The following is a 19,212-nucleotide window of genomic DNA, read 5'->3' as shown; positions in this document are numbered from 1 at the left end:
GGGCATACTTAGGTTCGGGGGGGGGGGGGGGGGCACGAGTAAGCGACCTGCATCAGGTGGACGGCAACGCACGCCTGGCTGGGGGCCACGACGCCGCACAGTGGATCGAGTCAACTACACAGGTCGGACATGAAATTGTTGACTAAATTTTAATGTTCATTGCGTCACATTTTGAATTTCAAGGGGTTCTTGATGAAGAAAATTTCACGAAAAGACCAATGGAACCACCTTTAGAACCTCAAACGTTTGTATAATCGGAGTTATAAGCGTTTAAAGTTTTCAAATTTTCTCCGACCTCTCCTATTGACTCGAACCAGTGTGCGCCGCTCAAGCACCCCTCCCCATTATCCTCCGTCGGAGGCGCTGGAAATTTTTATCACTGTGAGGGAAAGCAAGAGCAAGTTGTGTTGCCACGCTGTTGCCACTTGATAACCTCCACGTATGCCCGTCCCACGAGAGTACTGAGGCATTAAGAAGCTGCATTTATCTGTTCCATTACTGTTCTAATTATTGGATAATGCACGGCGCCTTGGTGCGGGAAGACGCTTGTCGTTACGCATCATAAAAATTCTTGAAGACCGATGTGTACGAACACTTTAATTGAATTTGATGGTTTGCTGCCCATCTTCCTGCAAGCTCAGCTAATGGGTCTGAATCCCTTGCTGACTTGATTCTGCGACAAACTTTTGAAGAACGCTGTGCTGAGAGAAAAAGTTTGGTTACATAAACCGGAGCACAGTGTCCTATACGGGCCGCACTAATTGGTTCATGTCAGTGGCGTGGCGCGCTTTGCGATAAATCGATTGATCTGCCATTTAAACCTATGAAAAAGGATTGATAAATAGGGTGTTCGATATGAAACCTTAATAATCGATTCTTTACCACAGCTCCAAATAGGGAAATATCGATAATCGACCGTTCACGCCTCGCCACTTGTTCATGTAACCACACTATTTGGTTCATGTACCGCACTATCGGTTAAAAGAATTGTGTCTTCAGTTCATGCTACCAAGCTTATAGACCAAATCGGACGATAGAAAAGCTTGGTTACATTAACCGAGGACCCGGTTCCTAGGACCAAGAAAACGGTTACATGAACGATTTAGAGCAGATTTCTAGTTTATATAATATAACTTTTTCCTTAGTTTACGATGAGTAAAGACGTTTGATTACACAAGTACGGCCATCTATAATTATGGGCCGCTTTATTCGGTAAATGAAACCGTATTTTTTGGTTTCTGGAACAGTGGGCCAGTTCATATAACCGAACTTTCAAACCAAACTGAACTGTAAAAATGGTTCAGTAACATGGACCGAACAAAAAAGAGCTCGGTTGGATGAACTGAGAATACGGTTACCAGAATCAAGAGTAGGGTCATGAGCTGAATAGCGCTGCCTGATTACAACCGCACTCCCATAGAGAAAAAAAAGAGGTGTTCGAGTTTCGGGCATCGTGGATTTTTTTGATGACTCAGGTCGGTACGGACTATATTTAAAGTGTTTGAAAGTGAGTATATCATGAGTTGATTGAAGCAAAAAATAATCGGACGTTATGATCTATTTTTCATACTTCGAATTCCGGATTGTGCTTGAGTGCCTGTATCGACCTACGTCACGGGGTAAACTATCCTCAAGATGCAAACACCTCCTTTTTTCCTCTATACCGCACTCAAATTTGTATAACCGATTTTTTTTCTCCGTCGCATTATCTCCTCTCTGACGTCTCCCCCTTTTCTCCCGCGAAAAAAAAAGAAAACATCATACACGCGTCGAAAAGCCCGTTTGGACTTGAGCTAATTATTCGCTAATGTGAAACAACTTTTGTTCGAGGAAAAATGGGCGGTTTGACTTGCTGTTTCAAAAAATCTTCAGTGGCCTTCAATGTGGGAACACTCAAAGATTGCACTCGTCTTTCCTTCTTTTTTGATAAAAGGTCTCTATGAAAAGAGAGAGGTTTTGGGGCCTATCCAATCCAAACTAACTAAAAACGAGTTTCACGAGAAGCGAAAAGCGTGATTTAGTCAGTAAAACCATACATACAAAACTGCCGAGCAAGAAGCATTACTTCGCAGCTTGTTTATTGAAGTTCGGGAGTTAGACACTAACCGCGATTTCCTAAATGAACAAGAAATCCAGAGCAATTGAGGCCAAGCGATGAGCTAAATAAAAAAAGATCGGATGCCAGTATCAGAGGCCTCAATGACTGGTAGAAGTACAGATTTGACGGACTGTAACAAGAATCTGCCCTGAGATGATTTTATTACGATGAAGTTTTGAAAAAGAAAGTAGCAGTGGATTATTCGAAGGTATTCAGAATTTAAAAAATAATCTGATGACTAAAGAGAGGGGATGAAAGGCTTGATCTCTGCCTTTAAAAACGGACCCAATTTAAGGGCATTAACCTACCAGAGGTTTTCGTTTCAATGACTACCTTGTTTCAGTAGCGTGGCGTGCTTTGCGATTTATCGATTGTTATTCCATTTAAACCCATAGAAAAAGATCGATTATTGGGGTGTTCGCAGCGGACACCTTGATAATCGATTCTTTACCGTAGGTTTAAATGGCAGAACAATCGATACATCGCATTTCACACCACGCCACTGCCTTGTTTATACTACTACGCACATTCCACCTGAGTATTTCGCGTTTTTGATTCTCAAGAAGAGCAGCATCTAATTACAAGAGAATACGGGGTGATATTTTAAACAAGTAGTTTAATGTGACGGTGTTCTTTGTTCCTTTCTCTTCAAATTTACTTTAATTTACTTAAAGTCGAGAATGTGGAACATACTCATATTCCAGAATATATTCTGGGATTTCTATTTTTTATAGAAATAAGAGGCTGATGAAGTTTGCAAAAGTAAGCAAATGAGAGGCAGGAATTGCTACTTGTGTAGGTATCTCCTTTCTTTGTAATGTTTGTTTGTTCTACTACTGTCTATTTTCCTTTCTATATCCTTTCCTCAGCTTTAAAATACATGTTGTGGTTCGACTAAAACACGCGGGAAATGCTGAATAGACGAATTCTCGGGTTTTTGCTATTAAAAACACCAAAAACCCATGGAAGTCAAACTCTTTACTTCTGAAATTATCTAACTTTTGAGAGGCTGAAACTGCAGTTAAATTCGATGCATCTACTTTTTTCGCTGTACAATTTGGCGGCGATGTGCGGCAAAATAATGTGATTTAATGCTAGGTTGACTGCAGAATCCAGCCACACTGGACACGCTCTGACGATAGCTCACGGAGATGCCACATTAGGCCGTCTTCATAGTTGTTCCTTGAACAACTTCTTCCCTTAGGAGGCCCCAAACGGATTACATTGTACTTGTGGGGGGGGGGGGGGGGGGTTTGAATGAAACCCTTAACGTCGCATCACTAAAAGAACAGTATTAACGAACTCGAGTGAAATTCAATAGTATGACTTTGGATATGAACCCTTGCGGGTGATTACAATGGTTTGCCTCTACAAGAAAGCAAACATACAAAAGGAATAATTTTCCAGGTTTTGAAAATTAAGATAGGTTTGTACTCATCTTAAAGTTTGTCAAAGTCTCAGAATTCATATTTTGTACTTGGCAATCACATACCGGCAAGGATTGATTTCTGAACGTCTACTGTTGAACTTGCTAGATGTGAGTTAAAAGTGTTGATTTTGTAATGCTGAGTTAAAAAGCTCCTTATATTTAATCAGAAAATATATCATAAGGAGTCTCCTAAGAAAGTAGCTGTTGATGGAACTAGAGTCCCTTTATGGAGAGAGTTGAGACAACGCGGCTTAGGGATGTCACAAACGGGAATAAAGATTGCACAAGTCGGACGTTTTTTGTGATCTTTGATCAACCAATGGGCCTGTTGCAAACTTTTGCTAGAGCAAAACTAAGAGTTGTTTCTTATAGATAATGCCTCAAAAATCACGATGAGCGCATCGGCAAACTCTGAAATGCACTCATAACTTCACAAACTGCATAAGAAATTTGCGGTTTTTTGAGCTTCCCGCTTCAAAAACGATACTACGGCACAGGTGAACATTTTGTAAGAGGAGTCGTTCCATTGTCGGCAATAATCATCATAGCCGACGCCAATCCGCCAAAACACGTTTGATGGGACGAGATAACACCTGAACTGGATTAGACCAGATAACAATCGGTGTGTTAACGTTCATATTTTCCACGCCCGAATTGATTGACCTTGAACTCTCCTTGAATTACGCGCGGAACTGCGTGCAAGCGTCGGCCATGATGAATATCGCCGACGATGGAGCGACTCCTCTAACAAAATGTTCACCTATGCCGTAGTATCGTTTTTGAAGCGGGAAGCTTAAAAAAACGCAAATTTCTTACGCAGATTGTGAAGTTATGAGTGCATTTCAGACTTTGCCGATGCGCTCATCGTGATTTTTGAGGCATTATCTATAAGAAACAACTCTTATTTTTGCTCTAGCAAAAGTTTGCAACAGGCCCATTCCTGCATTCCTGTTTCCATTCCCTCTCTCATTCCAATTGTTCCTTGCCGTACTCCATATTCCCCGGTCCAGTCCAGTTTATAATCTTTGCAGTTGGTGAAAATGTAATCTTTATTCCCGTATTTGTCACTGTGAAGGCCTCAAAACGGATTCGCATTGTCTTTACTCTCAGTATAAAGGGTCTCTAGAAGGAACGACCATAAAAACGGTCCAAGAAAGAGCGGCTGTATTATTTGTCAGCTATGTGGCAACGGCGCTCTTGGCTCATGCATGCAGCGCCGGATCAAATAAAAAACATATAAAACATATCAAGACCATTCCGTTTCCACTCCTTGCCCATTTCTCTCGTGTGTTTGGTCGAGCACATCCGTTTTATTTGCGCAGGTCGTTGTGAATACGCTCGCTTTCAAGAAATTCCCGCGACTATGAATACACAAATTGAAAGCAAAAGTGATAGCGTTTGCACGATGCCCGCGAAGAGGGAAAGATCCCGAAATTACAGCGAACGACTCTCCGTCTCTGTCAGTGCTTTGCAGAATGATAGCTTAAGTGCGTACACTGCACACTGATAACATAAGAAACCTCTTACATGAACATGTTTAAATGATCCTCAGAAATAGCTCGAAACAACAGTCTGACCCAGACTGATTAACTATATTGCCGTGCTAGGGAAAAACGCCGTATGAGCCGAATGGTCTGCAAGTGACGTTCAACATTTTCTTTGGTTCCTAAGAGCTCCATAATAGGCTTGAGCCAAGGAAACGGCCTGAGATGGCTGACAATGAGGCAATCACGAGTGGAACCTTCAGTGGCCCTACTGTGTCTAGTGTCTCTGAAGATACTCAAAGGTTGACAAGGGGTCGATCACTTCATACAACTGGTACTTCAAAGAATGGGTCACAACGTTGAATACCATGTACGTTGTATGTGGTGTGTTAGTACGAAAAAATGAAAAAAGACAAATGGTGCGAAGGGGAAAACTTGACACTTACCATAAATTTAGCGAACGATTGCAAAGACAACGAATTCTTACCTGAAACAATCCAAAAGAAGAAATAAATTTTTAAACCAATATTACTAAGAACTAACATAAAAAGTGAACGCGCAATTAATACATTTAGACATTACAAAAAATCGCATTCAAGAACACGAGCGCGATTTATACCTACTTGTCGCCCACGAACCGCCTGTATTTTGCCGCCCCTTTCTCATTCGTTTTGAAACGTCAATAAAAACCATCAAGTGAACGTGCCGGAGGAGGAGGGGTGCATAAGACGCGTTTACTCGTGTTGAACACATTTTTTGCAAAAGCCCTGTGTCAACAATACTAGTAAAGGTTCACGAAACTTTGCGCGAAAGTTAAGTTCCATAAACTTATTTCGGTGTGGACAAGGACTTCCATTTATAAGATATGAACGAAAAAGTTATGAAAGATTATCTTAGATTAGATGAAATGTGGTTTAATAATTTCAACTTCCGATGCCGCGCCAAGCCTCGCTGACCGCACTGCGTTTGGTGCAATATGTGAAGTATTCCTACTGTATTGTAAGCGCCGTGCGTTTCACGCCGACCGCCGCGCGCCGCTGAACGCACTGCATTAGACGCAATGCATGAAGTATTCATGCAGTCTTGTAGGCGCTAATATGTGTTACTTGCCGACCGCCGCGCGCCGCGCCGAGGGCTTCTCCTTTTCATCTCAAGTCCTCGTCATCATCGCTCTCTACGCCGCGCCACTCAAGTCCAAATTAGATGTTTGGTTTCTCTCTTAACTCGACTAATTAAAGGTGATGTCTCTTGTATCACCGAAAAACGACAAAATTAGAAATTACTATACTCTCAGGAAATGAGATATTTTGTCGCCTTTTCTCATTTGAAATTGTTTTTCTGAATCCGATTTTTTTTAATACCTACATTTAAAAAACATTACAAAATTTGCCGCCCCCTAAATCCGGCCGTGAACACGAGCAAGCTATTCCTTTGATAATTTGTCTCTGCGCTGAGAAAAATACCACCAGTGTCAACAACTAATCGTGAAATACTCATTTTCCCTAGTAAAAAATTACCTGTAACAAGTGTTTTCTGTCCTTAATGAAATTCCTCTAGATATAATAGACTCGCTTCCATGCATTATGCGGCTGCTTGGCGCCAGAAGAAAATGATGTTCCCTGATTTCCCTGTCGCATTTTGGTAAAAATTTCCTCACAATTGAAGATATGGCAGATGGTTAGAGGACATAATTCTAAAAATTTAGTGTTTGAAACATCAAACCTTGTCTAGAAAACAAATAATAAGGTGACTTGACGATTTTTCCCTGAAATTGTCGACATTTTTTTTTCATAATCCCTGACAATTCCAAGTTTTCCCAGACTTTTTAAAATTCCTCAACATTTCCCGGTTTTCCCTGATAGTCCGAGAGCCAGACGACTTTGAGTGACAAACTCGGGATACATGTTTTGACCCCCTAAATCGATAGCCTTGCATGCACTGAAACGGAAAATTTTTGTCTGCCGCCCTCTAGCCTGTGCCATCACCCTCATCTAGGCCCTCAAAGTGGTCCAAAAAACACCATCTGGTGACAAACTCCTGACGCTCGGCAGACAAGTCTATTATTAAAGATCATACCCAGGGTGACTAGAAAAACTTTGTCTGCCGCCTTCTAGCCTGTGCCATCACCCTCATCTAGGCCCTCAAAGTGGTCCAAAAAACACCATCTGGTGACAAACTCCTGACGCTCGGCAGACAAGTCTATTATTAAAGATCATACCCAGGGTGACTAGAAAAACTTTGTCTGCCGCCTTCTAGCCTGTGCCATCACCCTCATCTAGGCCCTCAAAGTGGTCCAAAAAACACCATCTGGTGACAAACTCCTGACGCCTAGTGCGGTTGCAGATGTACTCCTGTGAGCAGCTTGTGTAATAAAGTTTGAATGATACATCATTCTCTTCGTTTTTTCGTGTAGAATCCGATTTTCGATGTTGTCAAGTCCAAAAATGATGCTGGTGCCCCCAATTCAAGATGGCGCCCAAAATGGCCGCCCCGGGGGTCAAAATTCCAAAATTTGAGAATATTGTCGAGTTTGGTATCCATTTATATGTAATTTTGGTCGTAGAATTCATATCTGGTGTCAAAAAATAATTTCAACCCCTTAGGGTCCGTCAAATCCAAGATGGCGGCCAAAATTTCAACTTTAATGATAATTACCCAAGATGCACCTTTCACTGTCGAATGACGTGTCTTCATTTATGTTAATTAGGTCAGAAAACCTACAAGGGAGGTCTACAATGCCACTGCACCCTATGGAGGGCCAGGGTTCACCCCCTCCTACCCCCAATATGGCCGCCGCGGAGGGCATAAATAGTGACATTCTCTCAGAACGTCATAGTAGGTGTCCATTCCTATGTAATTTGAGGCGTAAATTCCAAATTTCAAGTCGTAAATCGCAAATGTGAGACTTGCAATGGCTTATACCCTATATGGGGCCAGGGGAACCCCCTCAACCCCCTCTTCTTTCTAATATGGCTGCCATGGGGGGCATATATAGTGAAATTCTCTCAGGACGTCATGTGAGGTGTCGATTCTTATGTAAGTAGAGGCTTATATTCCGAATTCCAAGTTGAAAATCGCAAATTAGAGGTCTGGAATGCCATTTCACCCTACGCGGGGCCAGGAGCAGCCCCCTACCCTCTTCAAAACGGTCGCCGGGGGGGGGCATAGTTGCAGTGAAATTCTCTCAAAGCGGCATGTGAGGTGTCGATTCTAATGTAAATAGAGGTGTAGATTCGGAATTCCAAGTCGGAAATCGCAAATTATAGGTCTGGAATGCCATTACCCCTATGGGGGGCCAGGAGCAACCCCGTACCCTCTTCAAAACGGCCGCCGGGGGGACATAGTTGCAGGGACATTCTCTCAAAGCGGCAAGTGAGGTGTCGATTCTCATGTAAGTTGAGGCGTAGAATCCGAATTTTAAGTCAGAAATCGTCAATATCTCAAAGTGACAAAAACACTTAAGCATGGCAATCGCTCTGGTCTTCATCTTGGAATAAAGAATGCATCTTGGGTTGGGTTCAGTTATGTCGAAAGAGCTGGAAATGAATCGGATAATTTAATGGTGATTGACATATTTCACCGGTGTTCTTTTTCAAATGTACACAGAGGATTCATATTGGTTTCTGGTTCTTTCATTATTAGATAACTGGATAATAGATGGTTCTTTTTGTAATCGATTTTCTTCTAGCAGGAGCGTGCATTTTGTTGTAGATAACGCAGAAAACTGTAGGTGTCGCTTCTACTAGGAGACGAAACCCTGCGCTACAAAAAGCACTCAATTATCCAGTTGTTTTAATTGCAATTAAACTGAGTGCGTTCATAAACAATAACATAGGAACTCTGAATGCAGATACATACTTCGTCGGCAAAAAAATTATATTTTTGTGGGAATTTTTAAAAATGAAAAAAAACAGACGCCCATCTGAGTCCTTTGCGTACATAGAAAAAGAATACGCGTGAAATTTGTCAATTACCATTAAAATCACCAATTCATTTCCAGCTCTTTCGACAAAAATGAACCCAAGCAGCATTTTTAGTCGAAAATGTAGGCCAAAGCGGTTGCCATATATAAGTATTTTCGTCACTATGGGATATTTACATGTTTTGACTTGTGATTTGAAATCCACGCCTCAGATTAAAAACAAATCGACACCTACTATGCCGCTTTGAGAGAATTTTACTGTTCCTATGTGGGCGAATATTGGAATAGCGGACATTTCAGGGTGAAAAAAGTCGATAAATCAAGTTCATAATTTCCCTTGGAAGTTATGTGTTTTCTTAATTCTGGACGATTTCTGGGATCTGAAAACGTATATGGTCCCAATGTTATGAATCGACACCTCACATGACGTCCTGAGAGAATTTCACTCTTTATGCCCCCCATGGCAGCCATATTAGAAAGAAGAGGGGGTTGAGGGGGTTCCCCTGGCCCCATATAGGGTATAAGCCATTGCAAGTCTCACATTTGCGATTTATGACTTGAAATTTGGAATTTACGCCTCAAATTACATAGGAATGGACACCTACTATGACGTTCTGAGAGAATGTCACTATTTATGCCCTCCGCGGCGGCCATATTGGGGGTAGGAGGGGGTGAACCCTGGCCCTCCATAGGGTGCAGTGGCATTGTAGACCTCCCTTGTAGGTTTTCTGACCTAATTAACATAAATGAAGACACGTCATTCGACAGTGAAAGGTGCATCTTGGGTAATTATCATTAAAGTTGAAATTTTGGCCGCCATCTTGGATTTGACGGACCCTGAGGGGTTGAAATTATTTTTTGACACCAGATATGAATTCTACGACCAAAATTACATATAAATGGATACCAAACTCGACAATATTCTCAAATTTTGGAATTTTGACCCCCGGGGCGGCCATTTTGGGCGCCATCTTGAATTGGGGGCACCGGCATCATTTTTGGACTTGACAACATCGAAAATCGGATTCTACACGAAAAAACGAAGAGAATGATGTATCATTCAAACTTTATTACACAAGCTGCTCACAGGAGTACATCTGCAACCACACTAGGCGTCAGGAGTTTGTCACCAGATGGTGTTTTTTGGACCACTTTGAGGGCCTAGATGAGGGTGATGGCACAGGCTAGAAGGCGGCAGACAAAGTTTTTCTAGTCACCCTGGGTATGATCTTTAATAATAGACTTGTCTGCCGAGCGTCAGGAGTTTGTCACCAGATGGTGTTTTTTGGACCACTTTGAGGGCCTAGATGAGGGTGATGGCACAGGCTAGAAGGCGGCAGACAAAGTTTTTCTAGTCACCCTGGGTATGATCTTTAATAATAGACTTGTCTGCCGAGCGTCAGGAGTTTGTCACCAGATGGTGTTTTTTGGACCACTTTGAGGGCCTAGATGAGGGTGATGGCACAGGCTAGAGGGCGGCAGACAAAAATTTTCCGTTTCAGTGCATGCAAGGCTATCGATTTAGGGGGTCAAAACATGTATCCCGAGTTTGTCACTCAAAGTCGTCTGGCTCTCGGACTATGACTGTGGCAACCCTGATCTGCAGTATTCTCTACCCGTCTCTGCTCGTCATTTCCAGCAGGGTGAGAAGAGCAGGAGGCAGCTGTGACAGCTTTGAGGGGGTGCAAACTGACTGAAAAGAAATAACAAACAAAAGCATGGAAGGACAGGATCGTGAAGCAAAAAGAAGTGAGCAGTCAACGCTCGTCGGCCTGTGGAAAATGACCAATCAATCAATCAAAAAGCGACCAAAGCGTGAACACGAGTGCACTTCGGTGTCTTCGTCGCGCTAAATCGCGCCGCTCGGTGGACGTCTTAAAAAAAAATTTAAAAGAAGTGATCATTTTGACGTCAGACTTGTAAAGACATTTTAATAGTCCTGTCATAAGCAGCTCCTTTTCATAGGAAGCTCCGTATGTGTACTTATTCCGTATTGTGACTAAAAAAGGTTTAAAGAGTCCTTTAAAAAGGACAATTTTTAGGATTCTCAAGTAAAATTCAACAGTATAACTTTGGAAATAGACCTTTGCGGAAGACTGCAATGATTTGCATCTACGGAAAATTTAAAACAGAGAGGAAAAAATTTAGGGAGGATAAAAATTGAAGTAGGTTCGTAGTGACCTTAAAGTTAGTCAAAATCATAGAATTGTTTCTTCCGTATTTTGTACTTTTTGCGGTGGCAAATCATTGTTATTCCTTGCAAAAGTCTATTCTTAAAGTCATACTACTGAAATTCGTAAAATGTGTCCTCATGGTGCAATGTCAAAGATGCATTTGACTCCGGAGTCTATTTTGTTCCCGAAAAATTCGAATGATATAAATGAGGAATGGGGTCTGCTCTGATGTGCAGCGGCGTGCACTTCACAAAAAAAAGAGTTTGTTCTGCTCTTTAAGGATGCGGTTTACTCCTTATTCCTCAGTTTTCTGCACGGATAAAAATATTTGTGTTTTTGTGTTACTTCTCATTAATATAGGATGTGAAACACAAACCAACACAAATTTTTTGTTGATTTTGGTACAGTTCGCGATGAAATTAGTGAAATTTGAATTGAATAGTGTTAAAGAGTTAATGTTAATCTGTCTTGGATACTCTGGTACAGAGCCACGGCAGTGTGAGGTAAATAAATGGATAAATTTTCGAATGTCTCCCACTGAGCGACGTTTTATGACTCCATGGACGCGTAAATCACAGCTAATCAAATCAATGTCCAAATTATCCGCTCAAACTGAGCGAAACTTCTTCGCGGTCGACTGCTGTACCGCGATCTTTGCATCGCACACAGGTCAAGAAAACAGCAGGATTTTGGAATTCGATATCTGAGACATGATCAAAAAGAAAAAAAACCGCTCAATTTTTATTGGAATACTTGCAAACTAAAGACATACTTTTTAAGTTTCCTATTGAGGTAATAAATAGTTTCTCAGAATTTTCAATCGACAACCTGTAAGACGACTTTACTTGCAAATAATACACGGAGAACATGACAGTAGCAGTACATAATTTATTTTATTGTGGACGTATTATGGAGACACAAAGCAACGGGCGCATGTGCTTGTCCGGTTTTTTTCAGGGTTCATTCTCGCTTTTCGCGGTCCGGTACAGATATGCGTCAGAGTTGACTGCGCCAAAAGCGGGATTTGTATCAAGCCACTGTGCGCCGTAACATCTTGAACTCCGACTCGGTTTCGAGGTAATAATAATCCGACCAGTCACGCTTGTGCAGTTTACTTTGGTGCAATGATACATACTTGCAGACCATTTTGTAACTGAGCAATGTCTCTTTTTGGAACTATTTTTTCCACGTTATGTAAATGAAGGCAAAGGATCCTTTTTGAAATTCAAATGGGTAGAAAAACTAGAATCCTTGAACTAAAAATAGCTTTCTTTGTTATGTTGCAGGTAGCGGTGGTTGCCTTACTAGTGATCGACACTGACGTCACTGCAGAGAAAAACAATATTTCTGTGCGGATCAAGCGTGAGCCACCTTCACATCACCACTTCAACGTCGGCTCCAGACAACGGCCGTCCAAGAGGCCTTCCAAACCCAAAGGCCCTCCCAAAGGATCCTACGGTCCGCCACGACCATCCTACGGACCACCGCCAAAACCTTCTTACGGACCACCACCAAAACCTTCTTACGGACCACCACCGAAACCCTCCTACGGGCCGCCTCAGAAACCAAAACCTTCTTACGGCCCACCCAAACCCGTCTATGGTCCGCCACCAAAGAGCCCACCTCGTCCCTCTTACGGACCGCCGGCCAAACCAAAGCCGGTGTACGGGCCGCCGAAGCCCGTCTACGGGCCACCGCAAAACACTTACGGTGCGCCTCCGCCGCCAACATACGGCGCTCCGCCACCTCCGCCGTCTTCGTCTTACGGCGCGCCTGCTCTGCCCACAAGTTACGGGGCTCCACCTCCGCAACCATCAAGTTCATACGGTGCTCCTCCAGCTGCTTACGGCCCACCCCCAGCGCCGACCTACGGTGCTCCCCCCGCTCCTGCTTACGGACCACCACCATCGACGTCTTACGGCGTACCGAAAGCACCGTCTAGTAGCTACGGAGCTCCGCCTCCACCTGCACCCCCTGCAACTTACGGGGCACCGCCTTCATCCTCTTACGGCGCGCCACCGGCGCCATCTTACGGAGCTCCGCCTGCACCGACGTACGGCGCCCCGCCAGCGCCCTCTTACGGTGCACCACCGGCACCTACTTACGGAGCCCCACCTGCACCGACATACGGGGCCCCACCAGCGCCCTCTTATGGTGCACCGCCGGCACCTTCTTACGGAGCCCCACCGGCACCTACGTACGGAGCTCCGCCGGCACCACCGGCAACTTCTTACGGAGCGCCCCCGGCGACCTCGTACGGCGCTCCTCCTGCCACCTCTTACGGGGCTCCACCTGCCACCTCGTACGGAGCTCCCCCAGCGACTTCTTACGGGGCACCCGCTAAACCAACGTTTACAGCACCTAAACCTTCGTTCACTCCATCTTCTTCTTACGGTGCGCCACCCGCTCCGCCTGCAACGTCATACGGAGTCCCAAAAGCTCCGTCAAATTCGTACAACAAAGGACCAGCGTCCTCGTATACTCCACCTGCAACTTCTTACGGAGTCCCTGTCGCTCCGTCTAGTTCTTACGGAGCTCCCGCAGCGCCTTCGAGTTCGTATGGAGCACCAGCAGCGCCCTCTAGTTCATACGGAGCTCCTGCAGCGCCCTCTAGCTCGTACGGAGCTCCCGCAGCACCTTCAAGCTCTTACGGAGCTCCCGCAGCACCATCAAGCTCTTACGGAGCTCCAGCAGCGCCCTCTAGCTCGTATGGAGCTCCAGCAGCACCCTCAAGCTCTTACGGAGCACCTGCAGCACCATCTAGTTCATACGGTGCCCCAGCAGCACCTTCAAATTCTTATGGAGCCCCTGCAGCCCCCTCTAGTTCTTACGGAGCTCCTGCTGCACCCTCGAGCTCTTACGGAGCTCCTGCGGCACCCTCTAACTCTTACGGAGCTCCTGCTGCACCCTCTAACTCTTACGGAGCTCCTGCTGCACCCTCTAACTCTTACGGTGCTCCTGCGGCACCCTCTAACTCTTACGGAGCTCCTGCCGCACCCTCTAACTCTTACGGGGCCCCAACAGCTCCTTCAAATTCATATGGGGCACCCCCTGCTGTTCCTTCAAACTCATACGGAGCACCAGTAGTTCCATCAAATTCTTATGGAGCGCCACTTCCTGCCAATACTTATGGTGCTCCTTCGAGCTCATACACAAACAACAATCAAGATGCATATGAGCCTCCGCCCTTACCAAGCTCATATGACGTTCCACTCTACAGCTCCAGTGAGCCTAGGCCTTCGATATCTTTCTCAATCCCAGCTTCAACCTACAATCCGAGTGGATTTAAGATAAATACACCTACACTTCAACAATACAGCACCATTTCATCACCAGCTAAGAATAAAGATTTTACAGTCGACGGTCTCCTAAGTAATAACAATGGCAATAATTTTAACGGAAATAATTACAACAATAATTACAACGGGAATAATTTTAATGCTAATAGCTTGGGTGTGAATAATGGCAACAACTACAATGGAAATAATTTCAATGTAGCCAATTATAATGATAATAATTACAGTGGAGATAATTTGAATGGGAATACTTACAATGATTACAGTTCTGGCTTTAATCAATTTGGTAGTAATGAGCCTCAAAATATCGAGACTGTACATGGAGACACTTTTTACGCAGCAAAACATCAATTGAATCTAAACCACAGCAATCACTTACAAGACAGTGAATTGCAGAGTTCTCAACATGAATCTGTGTATGAAACAATTTCAGAGGAAAACCCCTTTGAACAACGGAAAGGGGAAGTAACTCAGCGTACTGTGTTGGACAGGAAAGCATCAAAAACACCTTTGGATGATACCCGCGATACAGAAAATACAACACCTGAATCTTCAAACAGCAACAGAAACATTCTGATGACGAATCCGAAGCACAAACTAGTTGCTTATTTGAAACATCATATGAAAGCTCAAACTGCGGAAGTTCCCTCAGTTACACCTGCAGCATATAATTTCAGTCCCAAGGTTGAAACAACCGGTTTTGTACCCTATGATGGGGGTTACAATAGGAATATAAAGCGAAAGGGCCAGGAAAATCATTCATCAAAGAGGGTTCAGCATCAAACTAGTAGAGTTAAGTCAAATAGAGATAGTAGCGACAACAATAGAGATGAAACACTTTCATTTCAGCCAAATTACTTCAAAACAAGCATAGACCAACAAATGATACAAAAAAGACAAGATGCAATATCAACTACACCAAAGTCGAGACACAAGCAAGGGGACGGCTTCAGACAGAATTCTGAAAGCGCAGCGATATCTAAGTCTATAAATGGCTGGAAGCAATCTGAGGATGCTAGTTTATCAATCTCACAGGAGACTAGAAGATGAAGGAATGCCATAAACTAAGATACTGTGATGAACTCAGAAACAAAATTTGACTGACAATTTGCTAAGCTTACACCTTGCCACACGCATTTCATGCAACTTGTCATGGACTTTCTCAGCAGATACAGGTTACAAATATGAGTTTTCTACTTCAATTTCTTATAAAGAATATTCCTGATAGCTCTTGTATAAGAGGAGATCAGTTTTCTGCCTGGCTATTTTTTTGCATTCTTTAAAAGAGTGTTTTCACCTAAACTTGAAACCAAAAAATTTTTACAGAAGAGGGGCTTGGAGGATAAGGCGCATAAGTGCAGTTCTTTATAAAATTGAAATATAAATTATTTCAATTAAAACTAGTCTTAATGCATCTTCTGTGAATAATTTGCTCCCAAATTCCAATTTTTATGCATCAAAAAGTCAGTTTGAGCTTTCTTTCCGGCATTTGGATCCATGCAATTTCGAAACTTCGAACACATATTTCTTAGAATGACAAAAACTGCACTTATACGCCTTGTCCTCCAAGCCCCCCAAAAGATCTTATTTTTCATTTAATATACAAGGGCACTATGATTACAGTGAAAAAATCGCACCAGTACTGCTTCCTTCACACCCGAAATAAAACAAGAACTCTCTTGAATTCCAAAAATATTCATCAAGAAAGTAAGTACACAAACAAAAATTCTCAAAAGATTTGAGAAAATTATACGTCAGACTAGTTTGTGTTGTGGTTTCTCCATTGAATATATGATTAGTTTGCCTAGTCGGTTATTTTCATCTTCATCATGGATAAAAAAATGTTTCTAAAATTCTAATTATTGTGCAAAAGTAATGACTCTTCGGCCTAAACTCTGAGTGACAGTTCATGCCATGTTGGTATTTTACCCATTGATTTTACTCAGTTATGGCAGAACTTATATGATTAGAAAATTACCAATTATTCATAGAAAAAAGAGATTTCTGGGTGAAATTAAAGGGTATAAAACCTTTTTTTTCTGTATAGCAGACAAAACTGGACGTAGATAAATAAGTAGATAGATAGATAAGGAAAAACTGTAATATAGCATTGTACAAAGTTAAGTAGATATGTAAAATAGCTCTAGGAAGGTACCTACTTAAGTTTAAGTTTAATTCAAAATGATTATGTAATTTTCAGCCATAATATTTGACTTTGTAAAAAACCTTGACTATTAGATTAAAAAAGTTACCAAAAAAATTGTATTGAAAGATCAAATTAACCCTCTGTGCATCAAATGCTAGGTAAGCCGTTGCCAGATCCACAATCTGAGTTTTCCAAACGAAAGTAAAGTTTAAGGCACCTGCAGATAGCCCACGATCTGATTTTTGTTTGCCGAAGAAACAACTTATGCATGTAATCTGTGGTGAAAAATTCCTACATACAACCCGCGCCCCTATTTTCAGTCGTGATAATAGGCAAACCAGTGATAGGTCATCTACAGGTGCTTATGATAAGAACAAACCTTCAGTAGAGAGATAAAGAATACTGATGCAAATGTATAAAAAGAAGGGGGCTAAACAATACATGCAATAAAATTTTGATCGGACAAGGTAAATAAAGTGCAATCCCTTAGTTACATTTCTTGACTAATAAAATCTTTGTAGTTCTCTTGACTTGGAAGTTGATTGTTTTCATTAAATGATATACTAAAGTCCAAAATCAAGTTAATTCACATTTCAAAGACTTTAAAATCGGAATATTTGAGGGATATTGGTCAAGAATGACAACTGACTAATTTAAATTATCTATTTACCTTGAGTGAATTTAGTTGCATGGTATTATTTCAATTACGTGAAAGTCGACTGTTGACTTACTTTTGAAATGATGTCAGAGGAACTTGATTTTGACAGAGCTGAGGGAGGGTTTTTCAAACTTGAAAAACGATCTATCATTCAGTCTTATTGTCATATTTTGAAGTTATCATTCATCATTTTTTTCGATAACAATGGATGTCTCGTAATAATTTAGGTACTTGCATTAATGCAGCGTACACATAATTTTCTGTTATGCAATGGACTTGGAAGAATTTAGAGAATCCTTCTGCGAGGGGATTTTACTCTGGAATACTGGATCCAAGCAGATAGGCTATTCAAAAGTTACATATTTTGCTTCATCGAATTGTTCAACGCCCCCCTCACTTTTTTAACTCACCCATAGTACAAACCTAGATTTGCCACGGTAAGTTCGTCTATACTGGATGGAATCTCCCTCCATTAAATTTTTGACAAAATTCACTCCACACATTTTTTTCAAAAAATTGCTCAATTTTTTAGGATTTTGATTGATGTATAATACTAAGCTCCAGCTCTCAGAATATACCTCTACACTTCCTCCCCCTTCAAGTAAGTATAGTAACTTCATGAACAGCCACTAAGTGCAATACTTTTATTAACAGTAAGATAGCTAGATTAAATAATTTCACTTAAAAAATGTTAATAATTGTTCATACAACTTTGTGTCCCAGTCTATTTGGTACATACTGGAAATATCAACTCTTTTGTGAAAGGAAGTGCCTTCACACGACTCGGCAAGTTATTCTGGTTTTTCATTGGACTCGACAAATAATTAAATTGTTTCCAATTGCAAATCTGGGAGAACTTGCGCTATTTGTGCCAAAAATTGACCCAATATTATTTAATTTGGATACTGTAGCTCAAAAAATGGTTGACATTTAATAAGGTTTAGAGCCACTGACCCTAAGGGTGATTTTTGTGAATACTAAATTAGAGAACAGTTCCTAGATATCATATATTAGAAAGTAAGAAAAATGTTCTTAAAATGATAAAATATTGATGAGAGAGAAAGAAAAAAAAGTACCCATTCAAGTGATCAGATTTAATGAAATAAATAATACCAATTTAAATCATGTTGCTTGTTCTTACTAACAGTTCAAAAAATATACTATAAGCTGATCACTCCAGCAGACTGCGTTGTATTTTTCATTTCTGCCTAATAACTTCCATCCCATCTTTAACCTCAGACCTACTTCCTTCCCAAACATCAAAAGTGGAATGGATCAGAGTAAGAGTTTAAAGTACTACGCGTATTAGTTAGATAATATAGATTTTTAATAAAGTGTCAAGAAGTAAAAATTTAGCAGAGTATTAAAGCTACTTTTTTCTCCTGGTAAGATACCTTTAACAAATAGTTGTCACAATGTCAAAGTTATCCGATAGAACTAGATGTTGATTGAAAGAATCTTACCTCATTTGTGATGAACTGCTGCCATTCTTCAGTTAGGCAAAATTCTTGAAAGGAGTCAAAAAACAGTGGTCCAGACTGTGTGCTGGGAAGATCGGGTAATTTCTCAGTAATATCAAGGATGGTTGATAGCTTTTCCAGAAGAGCTTTCATAACAGGGATCAAGAATGAGTAGTGCTCTTGATCATTTTCTGAAAATTATTAAAAAACTATTGGAGAACTAGTCAAAAATTTGGAAAAAGGAACTGCAATATTACTTGCTCAAACTGCTAATAAGTTGATATGATTTAGTGAAATAATCCATACAGAAAAAAATAAAAAATGCCTTGGTGCCAATGATGAGTTTTATTAGTAATGTTTAGTTCTTGCATTTTTCAACCCAGAAAGTTCACTTTGATCACAAGAATTTTCCCAGATACTTTTGAAAAGTCTTAACCCATAAAAAACAAGTTCAAAATTGCTTATTATAAGCTCCCATTCAAACGCCCATCTTCAAGAGAGACAAAATAGCATCCAAAAACATCCTGACCGCCGAAGCTATGATT

General features: G+C 41.5%; 2 protein-coding genes across 6 annotated transcripts in view; one reads left to right on the top strand and one right to left on the bottom strand.

Moving 5' to 3' along the window:
* LOC109040106 (uncharacterized) overlaps positions 1–18,391 on the top strand; it is a 42,582-nt gene extending 24,191 nt beyond the window's left edge. The window contains exon 2 of the mRNA XM_019055910.2: positions 12,394–18,391. Within this exon, the coding sequence (XP_018911455.2) occupies positions 12,394–15,453 (3,060 nt within the window). The 3' untranslated portion in view covers positions 15,454–18,391. The remainder of the gene's footprint in view (positions 1–12,393) is intronic.
* The window catches only part of LOC109039997 (neurobeachin-like protein 1), a 504,582-nt gene that overhangs the window by 461,775 nt on the left and 23,595 nt on the right, over positions 1–19,212 (bottom strand). For all 5 annotated transcript variants that reach the window (XM_072297375.1, XM_072297376.1, XM_072297374.1 and 2 more), the window contains one exon: positions 18,671–18,858. In XM_072297375.1, the coding sequence (XP_072153476.1) occupies positions 18,671–18,858 (188 nt within the window). The remainder of the gene's footprint in view (positions 1–18,670; positions 18,859–19,212) is intronic.

The sequence above is a fragment of the Bemisia tabaci genome, chromosome 2, assembly GCF_918797505.1.
Source record: "Bemisia tabaci chromosome 2, PGI_BMITA_v3".
Lineage (NCBI taxonomy): Eukaryota > Metazoa > Arthropoda > Insecta > Hemiptera > Aleyrodidae > Bemisia > Bemisia tabaci.
The sequence above is the reverse complement of the archived record's forward strand: the minus strand, read 5'-3'. Positions and strand labels throughout refer to the sequence as shown.